The sequence below is a fragment of the Ceratotherium simum genome, chromosome 33 (assembly GCF_057802395.1).
Source record: "Ceratotherium simum simum isolate JZ-2026a chromosome 33, ASM5780239v1, whole genome shotgun sequence".
NCBI classification, from domain to species: domain Eukaryota; kingdom Metazoa; phylum Chordata; class Mammalia; order Perissodactyla; family Rhinocerotidae; genus Ceratotherium; species Ceratotherium simum.
Genome location: NC_141932.1, coordinates 27019805 through 27045165, shown reverse-complemented (window position 1 = coordinate 27045165; position 25361 = coordinate 27019805). Strand labels below are relative to the sequence as shown.

The window sequence follows — 25361 nt, the reverse complement described above, 5'->3', positions numbered from 1 at the left end:
CGGGGCGGGGCGGGGTTCGGCGGCGTCCGGCGAGGACCAAAGTGCGCTGCAGATCGGGCCAAACTCAGCGGGGCCGGACAGCCATGCCCAAGTACTGCCGGGCTCCGAACTGTTCCAACACTGCGGGCCGACTGGGCGCGGACAACCGCCCCGTGAGCTTCTACAAGTGAGCGCAAGCGCGGGGCGGGGCTTACAGGGGGCGGGGCCCTGTGGGGGCGGGGCCCGAGGATGAGTGCAGCTGTGTTGTTCAGCCGGTCCAGCTCGCGAGTGTGAGTTAGCAAGGTGAAGAGACAGTATTCCCAGCATTTCACCAGCACACACCTGACGTACGAAGGTGCAGATGTGTGACAGCAGGGGTAGACGATTAACTACAGATAGTGAACGGGGCGAACGGAATGAGAGGAGGGCTGCGTAGGGAGAAGTGAGGTTAGTCCGGGCTCTATAAGAGCCTGCAGCCGCCCACTCGCCATGTCCACGAATTTGAGGCATCTCAAACTCAAAACATCTGAAACTGACCTCCTGCTCTTGTCTCCCCCACAGCCTTTCCTATCTTAGTTAATAGCTTTCAATCCTTCCTGTTATTCAGGCTTGAGACCCTTAGCGTCATCCTTACCTCTCCTCTTTCCTTACACTTGAGAAACTAAAAATCTTAGCTTGAACAGTAAAAAAAAAAAAATCTTCCTTCTCATTTATTTGGCTGGTATAGCAGACACAGAGAAAGCCAGCTGAAGAGTTAATAGGAAAAAGTATTTCTATATTTTGCTCAAGGACATGCTGCAGATGTAAAGTGACACAACTCTTCTTTGAGTGACTGCTGCTTTCTTACTCACTAGGAAACTTTGTTCTCTGAAATCATAGATGATCACAAACTTTGCTGTTTGAAATTATATCAGTAACCATAAAACATCTCACTTAACGCCTGGAGGAGTTAAGTCACTTTGACACAAAGAAGCGGCCTCGATTTATAATCCAGGTGCAGAGCTTCCAGTAAGGGGTTTCAGGACAGAGTAGTCCACATGTGTCTAAACTTTATTGCTTCCAAGGAGACAGGACCCTGGGCCCGCTTCACAATCCAGACCTGGTATGGATCCATTTACCCACAGTTCTGCTTTGCTTTGAGCCTATCCCAACACTGTTTCATTTGCATTTCACCTAAACTTCAGCCTTCCCCCAAACCCAGATAATAACTCTTATCTGTTCCTTTGATGAGACTCCCCACAGTACCTCTGGTGTGCAGTCTCCCTCCTTGCCATGGTAAAGAAACCTTTGTTGGACTACAGGTTTGTTAGTCTAACTGGAGCAGGACACATTCCTCAACCAGTCCATCAGCAAATCCTGTTGGCTCTCCCTTTAAAATCTATCCAGAATTGACCACTTCTGACCCCATTCTCTGCCCCTACCCTGGTCCTGGCCATTATCACCCCTCCCCTCCACTGCACTATTTTAATAGCCTCTACATTGGTCAACCTGCTCCCACAGTCTGTTCTCAACACGCAGTTACAGGGAACCTGTGAACCCCTGAGTCAGATCAGGGCCCTCCTCTGCTCAGATCCCTCCCCTGGCTCCCACCTCACTCTGTAAAAGACAAGAAGGTGAAGCTTGAGCAGGCAGAAAGCAGGCCTACAGAGCCCTACGGGAGCTGGCTGCCCAATATCTGTATGACGTCATCTCCTCCCTCCTGCCCCTTACTCTGCTCCAGTGACACTGGCTTACTCCATGTTCCTCTACCATGCCAGGCACACTGTGGCCCAGGGCCTTTGCCTGTGCTGTTCCCTCTGCCTGGAAAGTTCTTCCTTTTATGACCACCACTCTGTGTAAAATGATCACCCTCTCCCAGATAGATACATAGTCTCCCTATTTGCTTCCTGCTTTATTACTCCCTCTAACACTCATCACTCTCTGGCATACCACGTATTTGATGTATTCCTTTATTGTCTCCCCGACTAGAATGTCAGCTCCAGGAAGGCAGGGATTTTTATCTGTCTTGTTCTGTGTTGTGTCCCCAGCACCTGGAACAGTGTCTGGCACATAGTGGGCACTCAGTAAATATTTGTTGGACGAATTCAGTGAATGGATTTCAGATGGGCTCCTCAGGAAACCAGCCGTCCATGTTCCAGCCATCCCAAGGGACCCTGGTGTGGGTAGGAGGAGAGCAGAGGAGTCTTTAAGCTGAAATCAGTGTGTCCAGACTTGCTTTTTAAAATATATCCCTCTGGCACCATTTATTAATTCAGCAACTCTGAGTGTCTCCTGGAGTAAGCAAGCCCCTGCTGGACACAGAGGACCCTGACAGCTCTTGTTCTGGCCCTGACAGAGCTCATGGATAGGTGAGGGGTCAGACATCGAGGGACTGAATACACAACCTGGGAGTCACCCCTGGTCCTTCCTCTTCTTCAGCACCACTGCCCCCAAACTGGCCCATTAACCCGTCCTTTGACTCTACCTTCCAAACACATGCCCATCCTGGGACAATCACAACAAAACCCCTAATAGCTTGGTACTACAATTATAAATGCAAATGGGAAAAATCCTAACTAAACTATTAGGAAATAAGAAAAAGAAAAAAATTCAGTCTGACCACTTCTCATCACCTTTGTTGTCACAGTGTAGTCCAAGCTGCTGTCATCTCTTTTTTTGTGTGTGTGAGGAAGATCAGCCCTGAGCTAACATCCATGCTAATCCTCCTCTTTTTTTTTGCTGAGGAAGACCAGCCCTGAGCTAACATCTATTGCCAATCCTCCTACTTTTTTTTCCCCAAAGCCCCAGTAGATAGTTGTATGTCATAGCTGCACATCCTTCTAGTTGCTGTATGTGGGACGCGGCCTCAGCATGGCCGGAGAAGCAGTGCATTGGTGCGCGCCTGGGATCCGAACCCGGGCCGCCAGCAGCGGAGCGCGAGCACTTAACCGCTAAGCCAGAGGGCCGGCCCTGCTGTCATCTCTTAATGAGACACTGATAGCTGCTTGCTGGTCTCCCTGCCTCCACCCTTGCCTCTCTTACAACAACAGTAATAATAATAACTTAGAGAGCACTTACTGTATGGCAGGCACTGTTCTAAGTGCTTCACACATAATAATGAGGAGAACAGTGACAACTGTGCGTAGCGGCCAGATGACTTGATAAAAATCAGTTCATGTCTGTGTTGTTGAAATCCCACCAGTGGCTGCCAGGCTGTTCCTCACACAGGCTAGTCCATTCTCCCCTCAAGGCCCGCCCCTGAGTCAGTCTCCTAGAAGCCACTGAGCTAAGAATTGGGTGAGGAGCACTTTCCAAAGGAGATTGAGGGGAGGGCATGGATACTAGGTAGGAACAAGGTGAAACATATCGAGGGAACTAGCTGCCGGGAAATACCTTGAAAGCCTTCCCCGGCAGCCAGAGGAAACATTCATTCGTTCTGTTTCAGGCCCTTTCAGGGACAAATGACAGTCATCTCTAATGGAGGGCGTGTCAGTTACGAATTGCACCTGGCTGGCAGTAACAAAATCCCTAAATAACAGTGGCTTAAACAAACTGTGGGGTCTGTAGGAATCAGCATGGTTAAGTTATGTGCAGTAACAAACACAAAATCTCAGTGGCTTATTACAACAAAGGGTTATTTCTTGCTCACACTGTGTCCTTTGCAGGCCATTTGTGGCCCTACTCTACAGTATCTTAACTGGGGACTCAGGCCAAAGGAGCCGCCACTATGTGCAATATTGCTGGTCTTGTGAGAGGAGGGGAAAGGGAAAGTGGGGAGAATCACCCAGTGGCTCCTGGTAAATTTTATACTTAGAAGTGGGGCATGTCACTGTCACTCCTTTGCCCAAAGCGAGTCTGTGGCAAGCCACAGGCCAGTGGAGTGGAGATGTGTAACCTTCATGTGAAGAAGGGCCACAAATGTTTTGAACCATAATACAATCTACCACAGGGTTTATTTTTCTCTCAGATGTAACAAGTACAGAGGTTGGCAGACCCCCACTGGTGTGGCGGCTCCACAGTCGTCACGGATGAGGATCCTATCTTTCTGCTCTGTCATCCTGAGCGTGTAGCATCCATCCAAGATGGCTGCCAGCGCTCCAGCCATCATGCCCTACCATTCCTGTTAGGAAGAAAGGGGACGAGAGGAAGAACAAGAGGGACTCAACTCTAACCTGAGTCAGACCCCTTTAAAAAGCCTTCCCATAAACCCCATCTAATGGTGGGTTCTTCATCAGTGGTCTCCCCCAACTGCAAAGGAGGCTGGGAAATGTAGTCTTTTAGCTAGGCATTTAACTGCCCTGAAGATGGTTTGAGTTATGTTAGTAAGGAAGAAAAGAAGAACTTCCAGCAGTGTATGCCATTCCATGCTCTGGATAAGATGACCAGCAAGGCTAAAATATTCTATGAAAAAGGAGAGTACTGGGGACCAGCCCCATGGCGTAGTGTGCTCCACTTTGGCGGCCTGGGTTCACAGGTTCAGATCAGGGGCATGGACCTACACCATCATCAGCCATGCTGTGGCAGCGACCTACATATAAAGTAGAGGAATACTGGCACAGATGTTAGCCCAGGGCCAATCTTCCTCAGCAAAAAAAAAAAAAAAACCCCCACTGGCTGCCCACTCAAGGTAAATTTTTAGAGAGGCATATTGCCCGTTATAAATGTCGCCATCCAGAGGAACAAAAGGAAGGAAGAACAAGACCAAATGAGGAAGGGGTTGTTTATGATACTCCCTTTCCTCCTTTTCCCCTTGAGCTGCCCTGATTCCATTTGAGAACTCCTTTGCCTTTAAGGTGCCATCCCAGATGTCTCACCCCGTGGAAGTATTCATTGGTCAGAACTTAGGTACACAGCCCCACCTACTGCAGAGGAGCTTGGGAAACAGTCTTTTAACGCAGCAGGTTACGGCCTCAAAGTTGGAGTTTCGTTAGGAAGAAGAGAGTGGATATGGAGTAGGCAGCGGGCAGTCTCTGCTGGGGAGGGGGTGGGGAGTGCTGCTGCCAGGGATTCCCTGCGTGTCCAGGCAGAATGGGGCTGCGAGAGCACTTGGATGCCAGGCAGAGGCTGAAGGCACTGTGCCAGGCAGAGTTCCTGGCTGTGAGCCCTGGGGTCTGCTCTGAGGGGGCCACAGCTCTTCCCTGAGTCAGCCCTTCTGTGCTCTTTCACCGGCTGCTCCCCGCCCTCTGCCTGTTGCCTGAGAAGTCTTGCTCCCTGCCTTCTCTGTCCCTCCCATCCATCTCCTCCCCACTGGTGGCCTCTTTAGTTTGTTACCTGTCCTTCCCAGTGTTTCTTTATGCACGTATAAGCAAATCTGAATATATGTTCTTATTTCCCCCTTTATTACTGTATTAGTTTCCTGTGGCTGCTGTAACAAACTTGGTGGTGGAAAACAACAGGGATTATTCTCTCACAGTCCAGATCGCTTTTCCTGGCCAAAATCAAGGTCTTGGCAGGGCTGCGTTCCCAGGGAGGCTCTAGGGGAGAATATGTTCCTTGCTTTTTCCAGTTTCTGGTGGCCGCAGGCATTCCTTGGCTTGCGGCCACATCATTCCAGTCTCTGCCTCCATGATCACATTGCTTTCTCCTCTTCTGTCTGTGGTAGTATCTTTCTCTGCCTCCCTTTTATAAGGATGCTTTTGATTGCATTTAGGAGCCACCTGGATGATCTAGGATAATTTCCCCATCTCAAGATCTTCAACTTAATCACATCTTTTGTCAAGAAGCAAAATATTCACAGGTTCCAGGGATTAAGACATAGATATATTTGGGAGGCCGCTATTCACAATAGCTAAAAGCTGATATACTCTATTTGGAACCTTGCTCGTTTCACATAATACATGCCTGACAATAGCATGTCAGTTTATCGAGTGCCTCCACTGTCTGTTTTAGAGCTGGGTAGTATTCTTCTGTGTGCGTGAGCCTGAGTTGATTACCCTGTCCCCTGCAGGTGGGATTGTCCCCCACTCTCTAACACTGCTTCTTTTTTTTTTTTTTTTTCCCTCTCTCTAACCCTCCTTACTCTTCTTTTTTAACTGAGAGAGAGCAGGCCTCATAACCCTCAGCGGGTAAAAGAATCCAGTGTTTTCATGGTTAACTCCTATTGATGGAATTGATACTGGTTTTCCATTTTCAGTTGTGATGTAAAGTTTCTCTTTTAGGTATCTTTGGTTAATACTTCAAGTTGCTCAATTTTAAGAAAAGTATTAAGTAAATAATGTCACAGATATGGAAGACATTGTGAAGGTGGGATGGGGATGACTGACTGGATTAGTTTTCTAATGCTACGGAACAAACCATCCCAAAATTTAGCAGCTTAAAATAAACGTTTAATGTCTCACAGTTTCTGGCAGCTTCCACGGGACAAACTGGCCAGAACTTAATCACGTGGCCACCTTGGCTGCCAATGAAGTTGGGAAATGAGGTCTTTACTGTGGACAGTCTTGAGCCCAGGTCTAAACAGAGAGTGTGTTGCTGTATAAGAGGGTAGAAACGAGGTTGAGGACAAGTGGCACGAGCACGCAGGAGTAGTGGGGCGCCTTTAGAGGGTGCCTGATCAGATAATGCCCCCCACTCCCACTGGGAAAGCTAATAATTCATTTTCTACAACTTCTTTTTATTTTTAATTGTGGTAAAATACACAGAACATAAAATCTACCATCTTAACCATTTTTAAGTGTACAGTTCAGTATTAAGTATATTCACACTGTTGTGCACCCAATCTCCAGAACTTTTTCATCTTGAAAAACTGAAACTCTATACCCATTGAACAACTCCCAATTTCCCCCTCCCTCCAGTCCCTGGCAACCACCATTTCTACTTTCTTTTTTTTTTTTTTTTTTTAAGATTTTATTTATTTATTTTTCCCCCAAAGCCCCGGTAGATAGTTGTATGTCATAGCTGCACATCCATTCTAGTTTCTGTATGTGGGACGCGGCCTCAGCATGGCCGGAGAAGCGGTGTGTCGGTGCTCGCCCGGGATCCGAACCCGGGCCGCCAGCAGCGGAGCGCGCGCACTTAACCGCTAAGCCACGGGGCCGGCCCATCTACTTTCTATCTCTATGAATTTGACTCCTCTAGACACCTCATGTAAGTGGAATCACACAGTATTTGTTTTTGTTGTGACTGGCTTATTTCACTTAGCATAATGTCCTCAAGGTTCATCCATATTATAGCATGTGTCAGAATTTCCTTCCTTTTTAAGGCTGAATAACACTTCCGAAAAAATTGGCCATGAACACCCTGTGAATAGCAGCAGAGCATTGTCTGATACAGCACCGGAAGGTGAGAGGATGGCGCAAAATACCAGGCAGGTTCCACTCTGCTTTACACAGGGTCACTAGGAGTTGGAATCGACTTGACAGCAGGCACTAACAACACAAACTCTTCCATTGTATGTATATACACATTTTGCTTATCCATTCCTCTGTTGATGGACACTTGGGTTGCTTCCACCTTTTGGCTACTGTAAATAATGCTGCTGTGAACAGGAGTGTGCAGCTATCTCTGAGACCCTGCTTTCAATTCTTTTGGGTCTATATCCAGAAGTGGAATTGATGGATCACATGGTAATTCTATTTTTAATTCTAATTTTTTGAGGAACTGCTGTACTGTTTTTCATAGAGGCTGCTCCATTTTACATTCCCATCAACAATGCACAGGGTTCCAATTTCTGCACATCTTCCCCAACACTTATTTTCTTTTTTTTTTTTTATAGTAGCCATTCTAATGGTTATGAGGTGCTTTGTGGTTATGATTGGCATTTTCCTAATGATTAGTGATGTTGAGCATCTTTTCATATGCTGGTTGGCCACTTGTATATCTTCTTTGGAGAAATGTGTATTCAAGTCCTTTGCCCATTTTTTAATCGGGTTATTTGTTTTTTTGTTGCTGTTGAGTTGTTAAAAAACTTTTTAACAGATATTTTCAAGCATACACAAAAAATAGAGTTGTATAAATGAATCGTCATGTATCCATCACTCAGTTTCACCAGTTGTCGACATTTTGCCAACCTTTCTCATTCACCTTCCTCCCACATACACCTTTAATGCAGTATTTTAAAGTAAATTCCAGACATTAGGTCTTTTATCCATAAATATTTCAGAATGTTTTTCCAATAGATGACTATTTTAGAAGCATAAACCAATACAGTTATCACAGGTAGCAAAATGAATTTCTTACAATTATCTAATACCCAATTCATGTTCAATTTTCCCCAACTGTGTTAAAATGTCTTTTTACAGAATAGTTTGTTGCAGACGAGGTCCACATTTGCATTTGGGTTGATGTTTCTTAAATCTCTTTTAATCTCTAGCCCCACCCCCCCCATCCCCAATAATGTGGAATCTCCCAAATTCTAGGTTTGTCCAACTTTGTAAACTACTCCCTCAGGTTCATGTGGAGGAACAGATTGGGGGGAAGGGGAGAGTGGCCGGGGCCGAGAGACCAGGAAGGAGGCTGCTGCAAAAACCCAGCCAGGAGAGGATGGAGGATGGAGGGATGAGGCGGTGGAGGTGGGAGAGGTGGGCTGATGCTGGGTGTTTAAAAGGTGGAGCTGAAGAATGGGCTGTGGGTGGGAGGTACAGAGAGAGCCTGGGTGGGAGGCAGGGCCAGTTTCTGGCCTAGGGGAGGCAGAAGTTTGGAGCCCCGGGACCTCCAGGTGTGAGCATTCTCAGGGAGAGGTGGGTTTTACCTGATGTGGCTGACCCCACCGCCCCGCAGGTTCCCACTGAAGGATGGTCCCCGGCTGCAGGCCTGGCTGCGGCACATGGGCCGGGAGCACTGGGTGCCCAGCTGCCACCAGCACTTGTGCAGCGAGCACTTCACACCCTCCTGCTTCCAGTGGCGCTGGGGCGTGCGCTACCTGCGGCCTGATGCCGTGCCCTCCATCTTCTCTCGGGCGCCGCCCTCCAAGGTGAGTGCAGGGAAGGCCCACTGCTGGAGCCTGACCCCCGGCCTGCCCCACCTGGGAAATGACCCGTGGAGTCTGATCCCCAGCCCTCCTCTCCTAGGGAAGTCCCTCCTGGAGTCTGACTCTCAGCCCTACCCTCCTGAGGAAACCCCCTTCCGCGTCCTGGACATCAGTCCAGCCCTGATGTCCCCCACCCCATGCCTTGTTTTCCAGAAGCAGCGGAGTTCCCGAAGCACCGAGAAGCAGGTCGTGCCTCCGCCTCTGCAGGAGACCACGCCCCTGTCCCCGGGCCCAGCCGTCCCGGCCCCCAGCCCTGTACACCTTGTGCTGCTGGGACCGGCATCGGGAGGCCCCGAGGCAGCGCCCACCGTGTTCTTGACCCCCATGCCCCTTCCGCCGGCCCCCGCGGCGCCGCGCCCCGGAGTGGCCGCCCAGCAGCCCCGGGCCGAGCTGGGCGCGGCGCTGGGGGCGCTGCAGCGGCGGGTGCGGAGGCTCCAGCGGCGGCACGCGCGGCACCAGGCGCAGCTGCGGGCCCTGGAACAGCTGGCGCAGCAGCTGCGCGGGGAGAGCCTGCTGGCGCGGGCGCGCCGGGGCCTGCTGCGCGGGGTGAGTGCGGAGGCTGGCGCACAGCGCGTGTTTCCCTTTAAACTAGAGGCCGGTGTTTAAAAATCAGAACGTTTCCCCCATGTTTCCAAATTTCTGGGAAAAAATCAATCTGGCAGTGCCAAGCAGCTGTTGGTTGCAGCTGATTAGTGACTGCTCCATTTACTAAAAATAATATTTAAGGAGCCCTTAGTTTCTGCTAGACACAGTTAATAACTATTGAAAACTCACTATGACCTTGATACTGTGTTGTCCCCATTTTCCAGATAAAAAAACGGAGGCACAGAATAGTCGAGTAACTTGCCCACAGTCAGGCAGCCAGTAAATTGCAGAGCCAGGGTTCAGACCCAGGCGGCTGGCTCCAGAGCAGGCCTGTGCTCGCCTCTGGAGAGCTCCCTGCCTGGCCCCTAGGGAGCTTGAGTTTGCACCTCCTGTGCTAAGGTCTCCTGGGCCTTTCTAAGGCCCTACTGGCCCCCCATATTTTACTGCTGAGTCTTTTCTTGGGTAGACAAGGGTATCCTGTCTTGAAAAATCAAAGTTTGACAAGGCCTTTTCCCTGCTTAAAACCCCAGGGCCAAGCTAGAGGTCCCCAGGCTCTCAGCCCAGGGATGAGACTAGAGGTGGGAGGGGTTTTCAGAAAGGATCCCCCACCAATCCCTCTGTAGCTGAAGTGTCTCAGTCTGACAGCCAGTGGGTTGGACATGGCCCACGGATAAGATGTTTTTGGCCTCAACAACATCTTAAAATAATTTCTGGTCTTTCCTGAAGGCAGATCAGCAGATCCAGCAGCACTGGGTTCATATTCCCAGACAGTAGCAGTCAGCTGGGGCTGCAGTGTGGCTGGCCCTGGAGGCTTTATGTTTGAGACCATGGCCTGAACCACGCTGGGGCACCAGAGGGACATACTGTGGGGCATGACAGAGCTCAGACTCAGGCCTGGGGCTCTTACGGAGTCTTCCAGGGCCCCTTGGCTGATGGTGTCTCTCTCTCTGCCTCCCCTGCCCCCATTCGATCTCTGTCGCTCCATCTCTTCCTCTCCCCACATTCATCTTTCTGCCCCCCATCTCTCTGTCTTCCCCTCTGTCTCCCCATTTCCTCATGTCTCTCTTTATCTGCATCTTTCTGTGTCCCCCCATCTGTGGCCCTGTCTCTCTGCCTCTGCATTTCTCCTGTCCCCCTTATCTGTCTCTCCATGTCTCTGTCCCCCCACGTCTCTCTCCCTCTCTCCCCATACCTCTTTATTCCCCTGTGAATGTCTCTCTGGTTCCCACATCTGCTCCCCTGTCTCCCCATATCTCTCTCTGCCCACATCTCTTTCTGTTTCCTGATACCCCATCCCACCTCGGCCTCCTATTACTCCCCATTTCTCCCTCCTCCCCTTTTCCTTCCCTCTCCTCACTCCCCTTTTCCTTCCCTCTCCTCACTCCCCTGTGTCCTCCGTCTCTACCATGTCTTTGCCTGGGACGGCCCAGCTCCCTGGACCTGAGGAATCCCAAGCCTTCACCATCATCTGTGGAGGGCCTGACATAGCGGTGGTCCTTGCCCAAGGCCCTGCAACTCCCACACTGGACGCCAAGCCTGAGCTCCTGGACACTCAGACCCCCAGCGCATAAGGACCAAGACAGATGATGTCACGGGACAGATGAGAGAAGACAGAGGAAGAGAGACTCATCACACGTGGGCTGGGCCCACCCCAACCCCCACCACCCATGCCTGTGGCACAGCAGCGCCTCCCTCAGGGCCTGGCTCCCACCACTCCCTCCTGGGGACCCCTTGAACCTTAGGGCCAATCTGGGCCTAAGACCCCCGTCAGCCCCGAGTCCCTTGAGTACCAGGTCCCTGCCACCCCCAGCTTGGATCTTTGCAGTCAGTAAAACAGCCTCAGAGCAGGACAGGCGTTGGTTGTTTGGGGAGAGTTGTACGTGCTTCTGAAGAGCCCCTCATACCCCTTGCCAAGCCTGGTGCCGAGCTGGGGTACTGCAGTGAACCCAGCTGACCAGATCCTGCCCTCGTGGTGCTCACATTCTGCTTGAGTGGAAGATGAACTAGTAAACTAATAAATAGGATAATCTGAGATGGTGATAAGTGCTCTGAAGACTGAATGAAGATGTAATGGGGTGGGAGCGGGGGGGTGGGGGTGGGGAGAGGAGGATTCCCTAAGGAGACAGTGTTGGAGCAGAGACCTGGATGAAAAGGAGCTGGCCTGGAAGGCATGTGGGCTGGATGTTCCAGAGAGAAAAACAGCCCCTGCAAATGCCCAATATCTAGGTGTCAGCTGGAGGAGGGCAGCGTTGCTATGGAGAAAACTAAAGCAGGGAAGGAGTGAGTGTGTGTGTATCGGGGGCGGGGGGTATATGCAATTTTAGATAAAGAGAGCAGAGAAGGTCTCATTGAAAAGGCATCAATAAGTAAAAGCCCACAAGAGGGGAGAGAGGGAACCAGGTATCTGGGGGAGGAGCATTCCAGGCAGAAGGAAGAGCCAGTGCAAAGGTCCTGGGGTGAGGAGGAGCAGGGAGGCCAGTATGATGGGGGGAGAGTGAGAGGAGGTGAGATTGGAGAGATGATGGGCAAGTTCACATAGGGTCTTGTAGGCTGTAGTTGAGATCGTTGGCTTTTACCTGGAGTGAGGTGCAGCAAGCAGATACCTCTGAGTTGAGGAGGGTCCTGGTGTGATAGGTATTAATAGGTCCCTGTGGCTGCATATGGGGAGCAGACTGGGGGAGAGGGGAAGGAGCAGCAGGAAGAAGAGGAAGGAGGCTGCTGCCATAATCCAGGTGGGAGAGGATGAAGGAAGGACCAGGATAAGGGCCTGGGGTGGGGGGTGAGGGATGAAATTCTGGAAATAATTTAGAGATGGAGCTACTGGGTCTGCCCATTAAAAGGATGAGGGGTGGAAGGCAAGGTCACCCAGCCCTGTTCAGGCCACAGCCAGCCAGGTGTGATAGCCAAGCCAGGATGATGGAGCCAGGAAGGCCTGGGCCCTGGGCTGGCTCCAGGAGGCGATTCTGGGGGAGATACAGGTTCCCAGAGGGGTGGGGGGGGGTGTCCATTGGCAGATCTAACCCCTAGACACTACTACAGCCACATAGCATGGTGATTAAAAGCCCAGACTTTACAGCCAGGCCGCTTGGATCCAAGTCTTTGCACCATCACCTACTTGTTGTGTGCCCTTGGGCAAGTAGCCTAACCTCTCTGGCCTGGTAAGCGCTGTGTGATGATAATAACGATGACAACATGATTATAAGTCTCTAGGAAATTCTCCGTCTGAGACATCCCTTACATAGGGCGAGCATGGAGAAGGGGTCAGGTCTGAGATCTCAGTGAGAGAAAACACCCCTGACCACCACACACGGAGACCCGTGCCCTAACTGGCCTGGTTTGCAGGCCTGCCGGAAGGCTCTATCACAGGGGGGTGGACGAAGAGAACCGCACCCGCTTTCTCATCCCTCTCTTTTTGCCATTGTCCCTGTTTCATCTCTCTCCTTCTGTCTCCATGTTTCACATCCTCCGTGGCCATCTCTTCTTCCTCTCCCCATGCTCCGTGTCTATCCCCTTTCCCGTGGTTGCCTCCAGCCTTTTCATCAATGCGAGCCTCCCGGTATCTCCGCCCCCGCGCCTGGTTGGGGTAAGAAGGCGCATGCGCTGTCAGCGCCCCTCCCTCTCCACCCCCATCCACCGTCGGCGTCTGGGCCTCGTCCCCATCTCTCTGTCTCCCTCTCTTTCCCCGTCACTTCCCCCGATACTGACACCCATTACTCCGGTCTCCTCCGTCTCAGCTTTGGTCTCCAGCCTTCTTTGGCCCGAGGTAAGATGGGTAGAGGGGAGGCACGGAAAAGGGGAGGGGCGAAGCATCCTGCATCCCGAGATAAACAAACCCGGGGAGGGGGCGTCCTAGACTGAGGGGCCTGACGCGGGAAGAGAAGAATGGGGGGCTGGGCCTGGGGGCAGTGGTAGGCACTGCGCCCACATACCGGGGTCCTCTGATGGGTAACGGGCGTCCCTATGATTGCCCAAAATCCAGAGCTGAGGGCGTGGGGCCCTGGGAGCTTCTAGGGGTTCAGATCCTGGAGCCTGTGGGGCGCACTCTCTAGCTGACCTCTGCCTCCAGGATTTGCCTGAAGGCCGCCCCCAACTCTGCATCCGCCCCCCGAGGGCCACCGAGGACCATGACTAAGACAGATCCCGCTCCGATGGCCCCGCCACCCAGGGGGGAGGAGGAAGAAGAGGAGGAAGAGGATGAGCCCGTCCCCGAGGCCCCCAGCCCCACCCAGGAGCGCCGGCAGAAGCCTGTTGTGCACCCCTCGGCACCTGCCCCCCTCCCCAAGGACTACGGTAACCACCCTCCCCACCCTGGAATCTGGCCTGGAGCCTTGGATGGCCAGGGAGGTTGGGCTGAGCTCTGCTGGTGGTGATGGTGGGATGGTCGGGGTATCTGAAGGTGGTCCCTAGGAGTCTTGGCTGCTGATCCCTTGGATTCCGCACCCCCCTTCTTTAATTCATTCATTCAGTCATTGGAGAATGGAATTGGAATAATCCTAATCTTTGATTTATGATGCATCATTCAATCATTTAGTCATTCAGCAAACATTTGTTGAAAGCCCCTATGGACCTGGCTCTGTGCTAGGAGCTGGGGGAAGAGCACAGAGCAGACCCAGTCTTTGCCGTGAGGAAACTCACAGACCTCAATAAGGACCACACACATAAGTATAAAAATATAGTATAAGTATATAATTACAAGACCTGATGAGAATTGTGCTTGTCAAGAGCAGGATGCTCAAGAGCTCTTTAAGACATGGTTTCTCTGAGGAGGTTACATTTGAGGGAGACCTAAGGAGGAGTTGGTTAACCAGGGAAGGGTTGGGGGAAAGGGGTCCCAGGAGGGGTAACCACAGAAATAAAGGCTCTGAGGTAGGAGGCTGTGGGGCTGAGAGGGTGGCCTCTTGGAAAAACAGAAAGTGTCTAATCATTCACCAAGCAGTATTTATCCATTACTACTACTCTGGGACAAGCTTTATGCTGGGTGATAGAGATTTAACGGTGAGCAGTCCAGGATGATCCCTACTGTCAGAAGAGAAAGAGAGACTCAGTAAGTGAACAGATAAATAAATCCACTCAGTTCAGATTGGAGTGAGTGCTATGAAAGAAATAGGAGATGGAGATATAATAGAAAATGGCTAGAGGGCAGCAACTTGAGACAGAGTGGTCAGGGTGGCATTTCCGGTGGGGTGGCATTTAGGCTGAGACCCAGAGCATGAGGAGGAATCAGCCATAGGAGAGCTGGAGAAAGAGAGTTCCAGGCAGAGAGCAGCAAGTGCAAAGGCCCTGAGGCAGGACTGAGCTTGGCAGAGAAAGAAGCTCATGCAGCTGCAGTTAGGCAGTGACTGGAATTGAGGTGAGGGGTTGCCAATGGCTAGATCTGGAAGGGCCTTAAAGGCCACAGTGAGGACTTTGGATATACTCTAAGTGTGGTGGGGGAGAGCAGTTAAGGGGGGCGTTTAAAAGCAGAGGAGTGGTGGTCTGATTTATATTTTTAGAAGCTCCCTCTGGCTACTGGGTAGAGAGGGTGGGGCTGAGCTGGAGTTGGATATAGGAGGGGCTTTTAGAAGACATTGGCTGGGAATCCCCAGCAGCTGTGAGGTTCAGAAACTAGGTGCCAGGTTGAGAGAGTAGGTATTGCCAGGATAGGGCAGGAGGGATGGCATCTGGGGATGTCACCCACTAGAGGTGGGTCAGAGGCTGCAAGCTGAGCTCAGTCTGATAGAAAAATAAGAAAGCTATCTGGGTGTCTGGGGCAGGGGGTCCCCCCCAGGGAACTGGAAAATCTCCTTGGGAAATGCGGCTGGAGCCTGTGGCCAGGTGGGCAGTCAGAGGGTCTGCCCCGGCCCGGAACAAGCAGGATTGGTCACAGAAAGTGAAGGAATCTGGAAATGTGGTCGAGGACAGAGAGTGGGCTAAGGCAGATTCCAAGAGGAAGTCACGTATTTGCTTATTGAATTTGTACATGAATTCAGCCGAGCTGGACTGAGCACCTGCTGCAGGCCTGGCCCTGGGCCGGGCCCTGGGGATAAGGGAGAGAACAAGACAGCATGCGAACAGGGCCTGCAGCCTAGTGAGGGAGACAGGTGAGGAAGGGAGCGAGAGGGAAAAGCGGGAGGGAGGAAGGAGTAAACACATTAAGAAGTGCTGTGCGCTGTGATTAAAGAAATAGCAAGGGCAGGAGATGAGCAGCACGGAGGTGGTGATGTAGACAGGGCAATCTGGGGAGGCCTCTCTGAAGAGGTGACGTTCGAGCAGATACCTGCGAAGGCTTGAGAAGATCAGAGGGAAGCCTGTCGCAGGCAAGAACAGCAAGTGCAAAGTCCTGAGACAGGAATTTGCCTGGTGCGTTGGAAGGACAGAAGGAGGCCACTGTGGCTAGAGGGGAATGAGGGGGGAGGGCAGACAACAGACGAGGCCAGTTTGTGCAGGGCCTGTGGGCTGTGGGGCGGACTGTGGTCTGTGCTCTGAGTGTGACGGGAGCCAGGGCAGGGTTCTGAGCCAGGGAGGGCAGTGATGTGACTGGGCTTTTAAAAGGCGCACCCAGGCTGATTCCTGGAGACACCTCCTGTGTGCTCTTCCCAGGGCTCTGGATCATCCGCTCATTCATTTACTCATTCATTCACCACGCACTGAGCTCCTGCCACGTGCCAGGCCCTGTGTGGCTGCTGACGTCACTACAGCACGGGTCTAATGGGGGCAGAGGGAAGTTCGTCTGGGCACCTCCCCGGCTGGCCACAGGGTAGATCTGCCTGTGGATTTTATGTGGATTGCACAATCTTTGAAAAATTTTGGAGATTTTTCTTAAAAACTAGGATTTCTGGCTTTTTAATTTTTTTACTCTAGATTTGGCCAAAGCGTGCCCATACTCTGCCAGGGCAACAGTGGCTAGTGCAGGAGCACCCCCTTGGACATGCAGACTTGGGGGTGCCGCACTCCCTACCACACTCCTGTTTCAAAGGGTGGGGTTTGCTGCTCTATGGGAATTGCCTGATCTTCCAATTTTTCATGACACGCTGGACATCCAGATTTTTACGTGAAAACTCCTGATTTTGAAACCTCATGTAGAGCACACAGAAAATCCTGTGGCCCATGCGCCCCCAGTTTGAGACCCTGCATTAGAGGGTCTTAAAGGCAAGACCTGGAGCCTGCCTCGGCATGGAAGGAGGGGTCCAGCTTGCCTGGGCTGACCTGGACCTCTCGCCACCCCAGCCTTCACCTTCTTCGACCCCAATGACCCGGCGTGCCAGGAGATTCTGTTTGACCCGCAGACCACCATCCCTGAGCTGTTCGCCATTGTGCGCCAGTGGGTGCCCCAGGTCCAGCACAAGATCGACGTCATCGGCAATGAGGTGAGAACGGGGAGCCAGGCGGGAGGGGGTGGGGCTCTCCGGGGCCCTCCCACGTCGCGTGACCTGCCCTGCACTCCTGGTACTCCCAGATTCTGCGGCGAGGCTGCCATGTGAATGATCGGGATGGGCTGACTGACATGACTCTGCTCCATTATGCGTGCAAGGCTGGGGCCCACGGAGTCGGTGAGGGCCCGAACCCCCAAACCATGAGCCCCCAAACCTAGGCCCCCAGACCCGACATCCTCAAAACCACTCGGAACCCTGGCCTTCAGACCCCCATCCCGAACCCTCAGCCTAAGAGCCCCAAGTACAGTCCCTAAGGCCCAGGGCCTTCCCCATGCCCTGGGCCCATGCCCTGGAGGAGGGGACACAAGCTGACCTGGGCTGTCACACAGGGGACCCCGCGGCGGCCGTGCGCCTCTCGCAGCAGCTGCTGGCGCTGGGCGCCGACGTGACCCTGCGCAGCCGCTGGACCAACATGAACGCGCTTCACTACGCCGCCTATTTCGACGTGCCCGACCTGGTGCGCGTGCTGCTGAAGGGTGCGCGGCCCCGAGGTGAGGGGGCAGGTCAGGGCGGGGCTGGGCGGGGGCGGGACCAAGGCTGGGGAGGAGGGCTGGAAGCAGGTGGGTGCCCAGGGTGTGGGGGGGCAGGAGACGTGGAAGGAAGAAGGCAGGGAGGCCGAGTGATGGGGCCGAACTGAGGCCTGGCTGGGAGGGGAGAGAGGACCGGGATCCGAGGAGACAATGGGAGGCTGGAGGCAGGAGGTGCGGGAGATGGGACTCCGTGGTCCACAAGCCCAGGGCAGGGCAGGACCTGCCCGGGAGGGGCGTGGCCGAGACGGAGGGGTGGGGCTGCGCTCTGCATCCGAGGCTGCTGTGGTTAAGAGGTGGACTTCCGGCCTTGGGGAGACGGGAAGGTAGAGGAGGGCGGGTGCCGAGGGCGCTCACCTGGAACCCTCCTCTCGCCCACTCCCTAGTGGTGAACTCCACGTGCAGTGACTTCAACCACGGCTCAGCCCTGCACATCGCTGCCTCCAACCTGTGCCTGGGAGCCGCCAAATGTTTGCTGGAGCACGGCGCCAACCCGGCGCTGCGGGTACTGTCACCCTGGCTCCGCCCCCATCATCTTCCTTCTCCCTCCTTCCCCTCCCCCCTTCCCTGGCCTCTGCAGGGGATGAGGGGGGCCAGGACCATTCGCGCTTCTGAAAGCTCTCAAAATATTACAAAAATCATCTATGCATTCAGCAAACGAAGTAACAGCTGACATTTACGTAGTATTCATGATATGTCAGGTGACTATTATAAGCTCTATTTTACAGTGGGGAAACTGAGGTAAAGAGAGTAAGTGATTTGTCCAGGGTCACCCAACAAGGAATATCTTCTTTCAATCCTGGCTGACCCTGTAGCTGTGTGTAGACAGCATTTCAAGATCGTGAAGAAAGTCAGGTTGAGACCCTGGGCAAATGAGAGGGTTGGGCAACCCCATAAGCCCTCACTGTGATCTTTGACCCCCATCCCATCCATTTCCAGGTCCCATCTCCAATACCAATTACTCTGTAGCTTCCCAGGCACAGATATCCTGGGGGGACATGGCCTGTGGCCCTCAGGCCCTGCCTTTCCTCATTCCCCACTGGCCCAGTTGGACCCCTGACCCAGTACCCCAGGAGCCCATTTTCAATGTTCATCCCTCACATGGTCCTGTTCCGGCCTTGGGGTCTCTGGGGGCATGGCCTTCCAGAGGGCAGGGTCTACAGCACTGACGTGTGACCTTCATTCCCTATTGGCTCCACCACTAGTCCCACGCCAGCCTGAGGTCTCAGGAGTGGACTTCCCTGGGGACGAGGTCTGTACCTTAAGGCCCCACCCCTTCTTATTCCCATGTTGGCCCACGGTATGACCTACTCCCACCTCTGCTTCACGTAGATCTGGGGTCTCTGGGGACATGGGCTCCATGGGGGCATAGCCTGTGCCACTGAGTCCTCACCCTCTCTCTTCCCATTGGCTCCCAGAACCGAAAGGGACAGGTGCCGGCGGAGGTGGTCCCAGATCCCATGGACATGTCTCTAGACAAAGCAGAGGCAGCGCTGGTGGCCAAGGAGCTGCGAACGCTACTGGAGGAGGCTGTGCCACTCTCCTGCGCCCTCCCCAAGGTCACCCTGCCCAACTACGACAACGTCCCAGGCAATCTCATGCTTAGCGCTCTGGGCCTGCGCCTGGGAGACCGCGTGCTGCTGGATGGCCAGAAGGTTAGGGACTGGGGGGAAGGGCAGGGGAGGACTCAGCCCTCAGCCCTCAGATCTGGTCCTTGAGCAGAGTGCAGACTCTCCCCTTGTCTGCCCTCCAATCATTCACATGGTATTTATCTCATCTAACAGTTGTTCTGTGAGTGCCTCCTTTGTGCCCCAGCCCCGGCTGAGCTCTCGGTCCAGGTGGGGAGACAGATCCATCACCTGACAGTGACAGCGCAGAGCAGTCCTGGCTGCCATGGGGAAGCAGAGCGATCAGGGCAGCTCTGGGTCCCCAGTCAGGGCTTGCCTCTGCTCCCAGAGTGGTTAGTACTTTGGGAAAAAAGTATAGGTCAGAGCGAGCGGGGCTGTGATGGGGTATGCCCCCACTTGAAGATGAGGAGGAGCCAGGGGAAGAAAGGGAGAAGGGGGTTCAGGTAAGGGGCGCAGGTCAAAAGCCCAGAGGGCAGAGAGAATCCTCATTCATCCAGGTGTTCCAACTCTGACCCACTTACCTGGTGTCTCAGGCTCCATACTGGACCCAGCCCATCCTTGGGGATAAAGGGCTGTGTCAGCCCCAGCCCTGCTCTCATGGAGCTTCGTTTCTAATGAAGGAGAGACAATCAATAAAGCAAACCCATAGTTAAGATAATTTCTGGTAGCAAGAAGGGCTTTGAAAACCATTAAATGCTTGGATTTAGTAAATTGTCTCTGGCTGAGGGCAGAGATAGTTTTAGCTGGGGTGTTTCAAGAAGGCTTCTCTGAGGAGGTGATGTCTGAGCTGAGATGGGAGGGAGCTCACCCTGCAAAGATATGGAGAGGAAAACAGCAGGGACAGAGACCCAAAGGAGGGAAGAGTTGTGTGACTGGAGGGTGAGGTGGAGAGGTCAGCAGGGGCTGGATCACACCAGATCTGCAGGCCACTGGAAAGCATTTGGATTTTGTTTTTTGTACAGTGAGAAGCCATAAAAGTCACATTTTGTTTCCTAATCAAGAGTTTTGCATGCATCAGCCCCATCCGGAAAGCTTGCTGTACCTGATCTAATCACATCCATGTGACAATTCTGAAAGCAGGATGGATCGACCCTCCCCATTTTACAACCCAGAAGACTGTAAGAGGCTCAGAGAGGTGAAACCCTTTGTCTGAAGACATGTAATCACAATCTCTGCCCCTCAGAGAAGCAGCTCAGCACGGTGGTTATGAGCTCAGGCTCAGGGAGTCGCTCAGGCAAATCTCAGCATTGCTACTCACCAGCTGTGGGGCCTGTGGCCAGTGATCCCGCCTCTCTGGGCATCAGTTTCTTCATCTGTAAGATGGAGCTAATTACAGTACCGACTTCAGGGGGTCGTATGAGGTTTAAATTAGTTAAAATGTGTAAAGCGCTTAGAACAGGGCCTGGTTCTCCTAAGTGCTCTTTGTGGGCCAGGGTGAGGTCGACACCTACCCTCTGAAGTGGCACTATTAGCCCATTTGACAGACAAGGAACTGAGGCTCTGAGAGGTGAAGGAGCCTCACACAGTGATGATAACCACACCCACTACAGCTCAGCCACTTTACATATGTTAAAAATGTTTCAACCAGACAACCAGCATATGAGGTGGATTGTTACCCCATTTTCCAGAGGAAACTGAGGCCCAGGAGGTCCCTTGACCAAAGTTACAGGATAATAATGGGTAACACTTACTGATCCCTCACTCAGCACCAGGTCCGGTTCTGAGGGCTTCCATTCCTTTCTGACAGCCCGTCCAGTAGACTTTTCTGAGATGATGGAAATGTTCCGTGCCTGCGCTGTCCAGTGAAGCAGCCACAAGCCACATGTGGCTATTAAGCACTTGAAATGTGGCTGGTGCAACTGAGGAAATGAAATTTTAATGTAATTTTAGTTAATTTAAATTTAAATTGTCACATGTGGCTAGTGGCTGTTTACTGCATTGGACAGGGCAGCTCTGTAACAGTCCTATAAGGTGGGCGTGATTTCTGTTCCCATTTCACAGATGAGGCCATTGAGGCACAGTGAGGTTAAGTCATACAGCCACTAAATGGAGATGTCTGAGCTGAGATTTGAGCCTGGGGCTCCCTTGTCCACACCCCCATGCTCCTGTGTGCCAGTGATCTGTCATGGCCTCCCAAGGCCCCCCAAGCCATGTCCTCACTTGTTTCCTCAGACGGGCACGCTGCGGTTCTGCGGGACCACGGAGTTCGCCAGCGGCCAGTGGGTGGGCGTGGAGCTGGACGAGCCTGAGGGCAAGAATGATGGCAGTGTTGGGGGTGTCCGGTACTTCATCTGCCCCCCCAAGCAGGGTCAGTCCCCACCTGGGGCCTGAAAGGGGGGTGGGGGAGTCCCAGTCGTTCTGATGCTGCCGACTGGGTATTTGGGGCTGGGGGATGATGGTGGGGCAGAGAGCAGAGGCTTGGGTGACTCCAGCCCAGGCTCTGTCCCCCAGGTCTCTTTGCCTCTGTGTCCAAGATCTCCAAGGCAGTGGACGCGCCCCCGTCGTCTGTCACCTCCACACCTCGGACTCCCCGGATGGACTTCTCCCGTGTCACCGGCAAAGGCCGCAGGGAACACAAAGGTCAGGGGGGAGGCCTAGGGGTGAGGAGAGCCAGTGTCAAGGGTATTCTGTGGGGAGCCCAGCTTCTGTGACTCGGTTTCTCCTCAGGCCCAAACTCCTGTTTTAGAGGACCATCTCTGAGTTCCTCATTTCTGTGACTCAGTTTTTCCTTTGGCCCAAATATCTTCAACTTAGAGAAAGGATTTTAGGGTTCTCCAGGTTCTTGACTAAGTTTCCCCTCAGGCCCAAAGAGCCTCCCCCCCCCCCCAGCTCTCTGGCACCTAGGATGTTTCCTTTCAACCCCCCACCCCCCACCCCCCCAGTTCTGGGGAAGGCTCTGGAATTCCTCTGATTGGAGCCAGGATATGGTTTCTACCTTGGAGCTTTCTAGGTGGCATGGGGACCCCAGCCCCATCCCCTGTACCCTCCACACCCAGGCAAGAAGAAGCCCTCGTCATCCCCATCCCTGGGCAGCCTGCAGCAGCGTGAGGGAGCCAAGGCTGAGGTCGGAGACCAAGTCCTTGTTGCGGGCCAGAAGCAAGGGATTGTGCGCTTCTACGGGAAGACAGACTTTGCCCCAGGTGAGGACGGGGATCGGGGCAGGGGCGGGGCAGGCAGAGCCCCAAGGTGTCCTGACACCCTCCTGCCGCAGGTTATTGGTATGGCATCGAGCTAGACCAGCCCACGGGCAAGCATGACGGCTCTGTCTTCGGCGTCCGGTACTTCACCTGCCCCCCGAGACATGGAGTCTTTGCGCCAGCATCCCGGATTCAGAAGTGAGCCCAAACTCCGACCCCAGCCCAGGGCACCACCCAGAAGCCTGGTTCCCCCTCAGATGCCTCCTCCTCCTGGACCAGCAGGACAGTGGATACCCACCCCACACCCTAGCTCTTTCTGCCTAGGCTCCCTGGGGCTCAGCCCTGTCAGACCCTGGCCTCTTGTGGCTTTGACTCCTCCCACTCCTCGTGTCTCCCCAGGATTGGTGGATCTACTGACCCCCCTGGGGACAACAGCGGAGCCAAAAAAGTGCATCAAGTAACAAGTGAGTTGGGGACTGGAGCGTGGGTCTGGGTCATGGATTCTCTGGTATATGCTGGTGACAGAATCCCAGTATTTAACTGGGGACACAGAGTCCAGGAAAGTGATGAGACAAGATCCCAAAGAGGACAGGTGCTATGGGGTATAGAGATCTTAACAACAAGGCTCTGGGCAGGCACTGGGGACATGGGTAGGTATTGGGGGACACAGGGAATATTATTGACAAGAAGTTCAGGTGAGTATTGGGAATGTGGAGTCCAGATGGGTACTGGGAATGTGGATACGTATTAATGACAAGGAGTCTGGGTGGGTCTTGGGGGCACAGGTGGGTCTGTCATCCCCTCACCTGAGACCTTGCCCTCCCCTTCAGTGACGCAGCCCAAACGCACCTTTACGACAGTCCGGACCCCAAAGGACATCGCATCAGAGAACTCCATCTCCAGGTGTGTAGCCAGCCTTTGGCCCGCTCTCCTGTGGGATGTTCAGGGAGAGCATCCACAAGGCCGTTGGACACAGGGGTCTGGAGCTCTGGGAAACAGAAGTTAGGAAAGTTTGTGACTCGTCAGCTTACCCAGAAACATTGTCTTTAGGGAGTGAGGCCCCACACTGAATTCTGGTGACTTCAACTTTTAAGGGGCAGGTAGAGGAGGCAGAACACCCTCCACAGGAACCTGAGAAGGCACAGCCAGAGAGGTAGAGGCAGAATCCAGAAAGGCCAGATTCCAGCCACTCGGGGAAGAGCTGGGGGTGATGGGTCCAGATGTGCCCTCCCCCTGCATCGTGGTGTGACGTGGTTCTCCTTTCCAGGCTGCTCTTCTGCTGCTGGTTTCCCTGGATGCTGAGGGCGGAGATGCAGTCTTAGAGGCCGTGGACACCCAACAAAGAGACACAGAGCCCCCTCTAGCATCTCCTGACACGAGGAGCCCCCCAAGCACCCTGAGATAGAGATTCCCAGTAACATGTCCAGAATAGAGACCCCCATTAGCCAGCCCTCAATCACTGAGGCCCCATTATTAACAGATTCCCCCATAACCCCCCGAATACAGACCCCATGTTACCCAGAAAGAGATTCCCTGCGTGTAGCACCTTCAGGCTAGTCCCTCTCCCCAACCCCTCAGAGCAGACCCCCCAGTGAACAGATTTCCACCTCACCCCAAATGACTGTGACCTACTCCTTATAATGCTCCACAACAGAACATTCCTGAGTCACTCATCACTGGATCAGAGCCCTCCTCCATTAACAAAGACCCCCCCATCAAGTCCCCTTGAAATAAACACAGGTCACACCTCCAGAGTAAGAGTAACAGACCTTCATGTCACTATCCTCCATTTAACATCAGTCCCCTCAAGATGTGACCCCCGTGGTGACCCCAAAACCCTTACACTGCAATCAGAGACTCCCTCCATTAACAAAGACCCCTGCTCTTACCCCTCAAGAAGAGACCCACATAAACCAGCCCACTGTCACCCCCAATTTACAGACACCAAAACAGTCCTGGAAGTGCTAATTACAGGACCCCTAAGTCTTCCTACCCTCTGCACCCTCAAGAAACCCCCAGTGCCTTGTATGAAGCCCACCCCACATGGCCCACAGCCCCTGTGCTGGCCAGGTTCCCAGAAAATTCTCTATTTTTTAATGACTTCCCCCTTTGGGGGACCCCAAAATTTGGAGGCCCCATTCTAAGACTCTGGGGATCCCAAACCCCAGAGTATATGTCCCAAACTCCCCTGTGTCCCCAAGTCCTGTAGCCCCTAGAAGACCCCAAGGCCCTAACTCCCAGGACCCCCAAATCATGGAATTCCCAAATCCCCAGGGAATCCCAAATTTAAAAATCCAATCCCAAGCCCCCCGGAAACCTCAGTCACGGAGGTCCTTGTGCCTGGGATGGAGGAGACTGCAGTCAGGATATGCATCCTGGGCTCCCAGGGCACCTCCAGCCCTATTCATAGGCACCAGGAGACCCCACAGGAATTCTCATCCCTGGAAACTGGAGGACTTCAATGCTCCCAGTCCATGGATCTCAAGACACCCAAATTCCAAGAGCCCCTGCCCCAAGGGAACCCCAAATCCTAAAGCCTCCATATATAATACATGAAGGGCCCCAAGGCCTTGAGGGGATCCCAAATCCAGGAGCCCCCATTTCAATCTACCTTCTGGTCATAGGTCCAAAACACTAAATCTGAGTCACTGGCCCCAAAGGACCTCAGCACCGGGCCAGACCAACAGCCTGAGGGAGACCCTGAAGGCCCAGGGAGTCCAGGGCGGACCTGGGGCCCTGACCACCAAGGACAGCTCACGACTGCCCCTTCACTGCATGTCCCCGAACTCAGCATGACCCCTGCCCCCTTCAATAAAGACGTTTCTATGGCTTCTCTGTGTCGGGTCAGTGTTTGGGGAGTTACGGCCCTGCCTCTGTACCCTGGCTGGGGGAGGATGGGAGAGGAAGTCCTTCCTTCAATCTCGCCTCCCTGCGGCTTGGGCATAGGACGGTCTAGCCTGCAAGAAGTCCTTCTAACAGTCCTGTCTCCTTCCCGCGGCGGCCACGGCTGCCCCTCTCATCTGGGCCCGCTTCGCAGGGTGGAGAGGTTCGGTCCTGGAGCTCTGATTGGTCGGCGCCAGACGAAGACCCGTCTCCGAAAGGTTCCCAAGTGGCTCAGAGGACAGGAGGCGCAGCCTATCACTGAA

At 53.3% G+C, this 25361-nt stretch overlaps 2 protein-coding genes and 1 long non-coding RNA gene across 6 annotated transcripts; 2 read left to right on the top strand and 1 right to left on the bottom strand.

The window, feature by feature from the left end:
• The first annotated feature begins 17 nt into the window (after positions 1-17).
• On the top strand, positions 18-11554 carry THAP8 (THAP domain containing 8). Of its 2 annotated transcripts, none has more exons than XM_087422230.1 (4): positions 18-166; positions 8677-8869; positions 9080-9472; positions 10942-11554. In XM_087422230.1, the coding sequence occupies exons 1-4, from the start codon at positions 84-86 to the stop codon at positions 11080-11082; spliced, it is 810 nt and encodes a 269-aa protein (XP_087278356.1). In that variant the 5' UTR covers positions 18-83; the 3' UTR covers positions 11083-11554. The 2 variants fall into 2 exon arrangements, with proteins under 2 accessions (XP_087278356.1, XP_087278357.1); XM_087422231.1 differs by lacking the exon at positions 18-166 and adding an exon at positions 7169-7239.
• A 1414-nt stretch (positions 11555-12968) lies between these two features.
• CLIP3 (CAP-Gly domain containing linker protein 3) lies at positions 12969-25046 on the top strand. 2 transcript variants are annotated; one of them, XM_004439718.3, is made up of 14 exons: positions 12969-13274; positions 13578-13801; positions 16718-16857; positions 16947-17040; positions 17253-17414; positions 17837-17955; positions 18869-19105; positions 21251-21386; positions 21530-21658; positions 22075-22218; positions 22290-22413; positions 22615-22679; positions 23046-23118; positions 23483-25046. In XM_004439718.3, exons 2-14 carry the CDS (start codon positions 13636-13638, stop codon positions 23535-23537), a joined length of 1644 nt encoding a protein of 547 aa, XP_004439775.1. In that variant the 5' UTR covers positions 12969-13274; positions 13578-13635; the 3' UTR covers positions 23538-25046. The 2 variants fall into 2 exon arrangements, with proteins under 2 accessions (XP_004439775.1, XP_087278322.1); XM_087422196.1 differs by lacking the exon at positions 12969-13274 and having other exon boundaries at positions 13560-13801.
• Positions 17524-20996, bottom strand: LOC147912913 (uncharacterized). 2 transcript variants are annotated; one of them, XR_015549610.1, is made up of 3 exons: positions 20337-20996; positions 19600-19689; positions 17524-17904 (listed from the first exon to the last, which is right to left on the bottom strand). It is a non-coding gene; the product is annotated as an uncharacterized LOC147912913 (long non-coding RNA). The 2 variants fall into 2 exon arrangements; XR_015549611.1 differs by having other exon boundaries at positions 20770-20996.
• Positions 25047-25361: the final 315 nt, after the last annotated feature.

Bases quoted from the DNA above. Each gene is read 5' to 3' on its own strand.
- THAP8 (XM_087422230.1), top strand. From the start codon at position 84: ATGCCCAAGTACTGCCGGGCTCCGAACTGTTCCAACACTGCGGGCCGA. The intron at 167-8,676 runs GTGAGCGCAAGC...ACCGCCCCGCAG, and splicing joins CGCCCCGTGAGCTTCTACAA to GTTCCCACTGAAGGATGGTC. The intron at 8,870-9,079 runs GTGAGTGCAGGG...CTTGTTTTCCAG, and splicing joins CTCGGGCGCCGCCCTCCAAG to AAGCAGCGGAGTTCCCGAAG.
- CLIP3 (XM_004439718.3), top strand. From the start codon at position 13,636: ATGACTAAGACAGATCCCGCTCCGATGGCCCCGCCACCCAGGGGGGAG. The intron at 13,802-16,717 runs GTAACCACCCTC...TCGCCACCCCAG, and splicing joins CCCCCTCCCCAAGGACTACG to CCTTCACCTTCTTCGACCCC. The intron at 22,219-22,289 runs GTGAGGACGGGG...CTCCTGCCGCAG, and splicing joins GAAGACAGACTTTGCCCCAG to GTTATTGGTATGGCATCGAG.